We start from the raw sequence: 6,180 nt of genomic DNA on the forward strand, positions 1-6,180 counted from the left end.
GGTCCCCACAGGCTGGGGCAGAGACGGGAGACGAAACCCGCCCTTGATCCTCGGGGCTTTCACTGACTCGCTTTCAAACGGGTCCCTGCCGATCTCTCCAGTCCGATTCAGCCCGTTCCCAGCTCGCCCCGAACCGCTCGGTTTAGTCCCGCTGCGGGAGAACCGGGCCGAGCCGGGCTGCATTACCCGTGTGTAGGCGCGGCGGTAGATTTCCCTCGGGCTGAGGCCCCCGGGGAAGGGGAAGGCGGACACTCCTGTGGTGCCCATGTAGTGCCCCCCCCTGCGCCCCTTTCCGAGCCTCGATTCAAGGCCACTTGCCTCGCAACTTTTTGCTTTTGTTATTTTTTTTTTTTTGCATATTCGGCAATTTTCAGGGGCGCAGGATCAGCTGCAAGGCTGGGGTGCCGGGAGACCGGGGGTGCTGAACCGCCTGCCCTGATGTGGGGAAAGCTACGGTCACTCGCCCAAACGAGGCTGGCACAATTGAATCCCGGGACCATTTGGGGCCAGGCTGAAGAGCAGGAACAAATCCCACTTGTTTCAGCAGCAAAAGGAAAAGAAACCGTTCGGAATCAAACAGGGACCGAGCAAAGGCCAAGGCAGCTTCAGGGGCGGATCAGACTCCACTTCTCGGCGCTCCTAATTAAAAATCCAAACCATTAGGTTACCTGCTCAGAAAGGGGGTAATATTTGAGATTTCAATTAAAATACACCACAAAGCAGGAAATCTGACTGTCAGCTCGATAAATCTGATGTTTCAAAGCATCAGAAGCTCTAAAGAGGAAGCGCCTGGTTTTCCCCGTAGACTTCGTTTCTCTGATCGTTCAGAGCTTTTGCGTTTACACGTGAACACATGCACTTGAGTTCTCTACACGCCGCTTTGCCCTGTGTATCGCGGGGCTTTCTAAGCAGCCCCCTTCGCTTTTCTTAAGCGACGCAAACACTGGACAATATGTGTCCTTGAAATAAAAAAATCCCGCGGCAGATCTGCGTATCCCCAGCCCCGGTTGCAACACATCGCGAGGGATGATTGGGCTGGAATACCAGGGCGCTCACCCCGGGCGGTGTCGCTCCGGCAGAGCCCCCACCGCGTAAGCTTTCTTATCACCTGGCCCACTGGGGACTAGAATTATGAAACCGTTCAGACCCATCGCTCTCGGTTTGCCTTTTCCCCTCTAGTTCAGCAATTCTTTCCTCGCCAGCAAACAACCCCCGGGAAGCGGGTCTCCTGGCTGGGCCGGGAGCGCAGTGGCTTTGTATGATTTCCATGATTGCCTTTTATTGCTCCGAGTCCGTGTTTGAAACCGAACCCGGTTTAGTGGCGGGAGCAAACAGAAAGGTGTGATAAAAGTGGTGCCCAAATAAACTCAGCCTGGCAAAGCAAACAGCTCAGGGGCACGTCTCCCTCCTCCCCCTTCTGCAACGGACCCTCCCCTTTCCATTGGCTCTGCGGAAAGTTTGACATCAAAGCCCCCTTCCCTATATAAAGGCAGAGCTGGGAGGCTGCAGAAGGGTTAAAAAATCACCCCCCCTCTCCCCCACACACACCCCTTTTCCCCGCCAGCGGAGCTGGGTGCCGAGGACAGACGTCCCAGCAGAGAATTTGCTAAGGAGCCGTTCCAGGGCTGGCTTCCCCGGCCTGGAGGAGCGTCTGAGCTGCGGAGAGTCGCCCAGGCTCGAGGGAGCGCAGCCAGGAAGCTGCCCCGTCCGGCCCAGGGGGTGCTGGAGCAAGGGATGGCTCAGGCTGCCTAGGCGAGCCCAGGGCAGGGCAGATCTCTCCAGCCGGGCTCTTTCTGCGGGACAGCTCAGCGCCTCGGGCAGACCATGAACCTGGTGGGGAGCTACCAGCACCATCTGCTCCACGAGCCCTTCCTCTTCAGCCCGGCCTCCAGGTGCCACCCGGAGCGCTCCTACTTCCAGAGCTGGGTGCTCAACCCGGCCGAGGTGTCCCCCGACCTCTCCGGGCAGCCCTGCTCCTACACCAGCGCCGAGTTCGGGGCCCCGGGGCCCGGCCACGGGCCCAGCCGGCTGGAGGCGCTGAGCGGCCGGCTGGGCCGGCGGAAAGGCGTGGGCCCCAAGAAGGAGCGCCGGCGGACCGAGAGCATCAACAGCGCCTTCGCCGAGCTGCGGGAGTGCATCCCCAACGTGCCGGCCGACACCAAGCTCTCCAAGATCAAGACCCTGCGCCTGGCCACCAGCTACATCGCCTACCTGATGGAGGTGCTGGCCAAGGACAGCCAGGCCGGGGAGACCGAGGGCTTCAAGGCGGAGCTCAAGAAAACCGACAGCCGGGAGACCAAGCGGAAAAGGGAGCCGGTAAGGCCGAGGTGGGAGCCGGGCTTGGCGAGGGGCGGCAGGGGAGGAAACCTGCAAGCCTTTGTTGCTTTAAGCTCTCTAGGGCAGTGCCCCAGAGAGGTGCCCAGGGCAGTGCCTGGGACGCCCCGGTGCATGGGTGGCTTGTGCCGCCTTGGCTGGGTTAGTCCGCATGGGACCTTAGCTACCCTGCACGGGGGGCTGGTTCCCCGGAGCCGTCCCGTTGGTTAGAGGGCAGCGAGCTTCCTGCCGGCCGGGCCTGTTGGTTGCCCCAGCCGGGGGAGCCCAGCGCTTTGCGAGCTCGCCCGGCACAGGGATGCGGCACGTAGCGTGATTTCCCGCGGATCTACGCCCGGCCACACAGCGGGCAGCGGATAAATGTTCCCGCAGCCTGACTGCTGGTGATGCGCCAGTATTTAGATGTTGCGGGGAATATTAGATGGCACCGAGGATGCTGCTAGAAGCGATCTACACGCTGGGGTTTTATTCTGCGGACCGGAGCCCGGGTTTATCTTCACCAGAGCCCATGGAAGGGGGGCTCCGTGTGGCGATTTCCCCCTGCTGTCTAAACGGTCCCTATTTAATCCGGCTTCAACCGTGCGCACCTTTCCTAAGGGGGAGGCGGGCTCGCGGGAAGCTTTTAGACGTTGCAAATGGAAAATCCCCCCGAGCCGCCAGGCCCGGCTTTAGTTCGGGCTATTTGAGAAAGTGGGGGAGAGCGTGGAGTCGATGGGCAAGTTTGGCAGAGCCGGCCCCAGCCTTCCTGATGGGCTTCCCGGGACAGTCAGGCTCGGGGCCCTTCCTTCGCTGCAATGTTGGGGGTTTGGTTTGTTTGTTTTTTACGAGTCTTTTTTTTTCTGGACGCTGCAAACAAAAATCCCGCCGGTGGTGGGAATCCGAACCCGGCTGGGGACACGCGAGCTTCGCCCAAGAACATTTCCTACCTAGCGAGGGAGAGGGATAGAGGGACACATTCTGCCCCCGTTCCAGGCCCATTGATCGGGGCTCTGACACTAGCCAGGATGTAACTCCCGGTTCATGTTCTAAACACAGTCAGATAAACGCGTCCACACAGCGAATCCCAGCCTCGGGGATGGTACTCCCGTTACAAACTCGATTTGGGGGAATTCCTAGAAAGACCCGCCGCGTTTTCTTTAACCCCAACATCAAGGGCTTGTTTGCTTAAAATTCTGAAATGCGATCTATTCCCGATTTTGAAACAAAAAAGCGAGCACGGGCGACCCTGGTGCCGATCTGCCGCTCACCCGAACCCCGAGAACACCTCTGTGCCGGGTTTTCTACTTCTCATTTGTAGGACCGCTGTGGGTTGTATCAATAATCGAATCCCAAGAAAATTCGCGGATCGATTAAAACAAAACTACATCTAAACTAGATCCCCGCCTCTTTGGCATGATTATTCCCGACGTACCTCGCTGGTGGGAAAGGGCCGCATTTTGGAGGAAAAGACCAAAAATAGTCCAGCTTCTTAAAACGGAGTTTGTACTTTACCGTGGCCCGAGGAAATAATTTCCTCACCAAACAAAACCTCCAGCACCGTTCCGTTTCCCGTAGGTTGATATTTTTCAAGCGCGACTCCTTGTTTTCAAGAATTAATTCCTCGCATTCAAAGGAATAGAATCGGCTTGGCAATTAAAGCTAATAATGTGTAATTTACTAGAGTCCCGTTGTATTTACCAACAGGAGCGTGGATTTACAATAACGCTGAGTTCACTATTTAGAAAAGCACGCCAAATAAAGGCGAATTTATGGCCCTGCCTCGATATCTAACATTTATAAACAGTAACACAATATACGGTCTCATTTACAGCATTAGACTGAAATATACAAACAGTGTGTACAGTAGAACACAGGCGGTTGGATTTGTTTTGCTTATTAAAATCCTTGCTAGTAAATATTTGGTCTCCCCCCCCCTTCATCTTTTAAATTTATATTTATTTTTGTTAAGCACTTACCCATGTTTCCTTTTGTGTTTTTCCCCCCCCTTTCCCTTTTGGTTTGGTGTTTTCCTGCAGCCGCCTGAAGTCTACTCTCATTCCTTAGGCCATGGGGAGAAAAAGCTTAAAGGAAGGACTGGCTGGCCGCAGCAGGTCTGGGCTCTGGAATTAAATCAGTGAGAGGAGAGAGACAAATCGAAGACTGAACTCATTTTTAACACAGATTCAGAAGATTCCCCCACCCCAGCCCCCAGCACTCTTCAGACTGGGAGTGTAACCCAATCGCTCTTATCATGTGCAATGTTGAAGAAGGAAAAAGGGTTGGAGATGGGGAGAAATCCAGGAGGGGGGAATGTGAAGAACTGGGCAGGAGGAAAAGAACTCGTGAGAAACAGGGTGACTCTAGTGTAAACGAAACACGCTCTGCTTCTTCTAAATGCTCCGGAATTGGAATCGCTTCCCTACCTTATTTTTCCAGTGGCCTTAATTTTCTCCTCGCCGAAGGCGTCCCCTGGTCTCTTTCTCCATAAAAATTAAACGGATGCAATACGGATTCTCAGCAGAAACACAAATAAAACCGGCCGGCAGGATCCTGTTCTCCCTGGGCAATACGGGGCAGATTCTGATCTTGGTAGACATGCAGAGGTACTAAGATCGGGACGCAGCCCTGTGAGGTGAGTAAGGCAGGATCGGGACCTATTGCCAGAGAGAGCTGCTGGAATCGAATGAGCCCTGAACTCTTTTTTCTTTTTTCTTTCTTTCTTTTTTTTTTTTTTTTGGGTAACCTTTCAAGTTCATTTATTTTGTAACCAGTGTTTGGTTGGCTCCTGCCCTTCCGCCCAACAGTCTGAGGGAAACACCTTGTTCTTATTTTTGTAACTACAGCCCCCACGTTGTTGAAATATGTTGATGTATTTAAACTACCTAACGCATGTGGGAAGTCTCCGGTGCCGGGTTTTCTACCTCAAATTTGTATGACCACTTGCCGAGAAAACAGGTTCGCCAAGCCAACTATTTATGTGGATTAAAAAAAAAAAGAAAAAAAGAAATAAAAGTTTTATGAAAACGGACTTTCCCCCTTTCCGCCAGGCCCCGGTGCCTCCGAGGCCTGCTCCGGCTCGCCAGGGCTGGGGGAGATCGGCCCACCCGCAGAGGCTTTGCCGCTGTGAAACTGACCAGGGCAGAGGCGTTCTCGGAATGGCTAAAACAGGGCGTTTCTTTTAAAAAAAACCGGGTTTCTATAAAATACGAAAAGCAGCAGGGAAATGAGCATTTATCGAGTGACCCCTTTCGGATTGTAATATAGATTTGACGGCCGCTCGGGGTGCGTATATAACAGCTCGGTTCTGGGTCATGTCTCCATGCTGCTGAGCCCTCTAGATCATACTTTGGGCTCTAGATTTAATTAAATCTACAGACCTATATTATTATATGCATATATAGTAACATGTACAAGGACCTTACTAGCAGGGCTGCTGGAACGATCTGTACAATGGGGGTGCCGAGAGCCATTGAACCAAACCCTAGAACCTGTATAGGATGGAAACCACTTCAAGCCAAGGGGAACTTCCACACCCCCAGCACCCCTGGTTCCAGCACCTATGCCCACTATTCCCTTTATATTACAGGGGTGCCCGGAAGCATCACTTAGTTTGTGGCTTTTTTGTACTAAGCCCTATACTGATATCTTTGCTATATCCATACAGATATCAACAGAGAGGAGACTGGTAGCTGTATAGATCTGGATACAGTGTATTAGATAGTGGATGTCCCTCCCACACATCTACAGTACATATTCATTTACAAATACATCGTTACTATATATATTGACAGCAGATTCATAGATTTAAGGTCAGAAGTGTCCATTATGACCATCTAGTCTGACCTCCTGCATAACAGAGGCCTAAGCATT

The 6,180-nt window shown here is 53.2% G+C and overlaps 1 protein-coding gene across 1 annotated transcript; it reads left to right on the forward strand.

The window, feature by feature from the left end:
- The first annotated feature begins 1,539 nt into the window (after window positions 1-1,539).
- Window positions 1,540-5,310, forward strand: HAND1 (heart and neural crest derivatives expressed 1). The gene is made up of 2 exons (XM_084637399.1): window positions 1,540-2,316; window positions 4,347-5,310. Exons 1-2 carry the CDS (start codon window positions 1,825-1,827, stop codon window positions 4,446-4,448), a joined length of 594 nt encoding a protein of 197 aa, XP_084493525.1. The 5' UTR covers window positions 1,540-1,824; the 3' UTR covers window positions 4,449-5,310.
- The last annotated feature ends 870 nt before the right edge of the window (window positions 5,311-6,180 follow it).

Source organism: Lepidochelys olivacea, assembly GCF_965140295.1.
Source record: "Lepidochelys olivacea isolate rLepOli2 genome assembly, chromosome: 8".
NCBI classification, from domain to species: domain Eukaryota; kingdom Metazoa; phylum Chordata; order Testudines; family Cheloniidae; genus Lepidochelys; species Lepidochelys olivacea.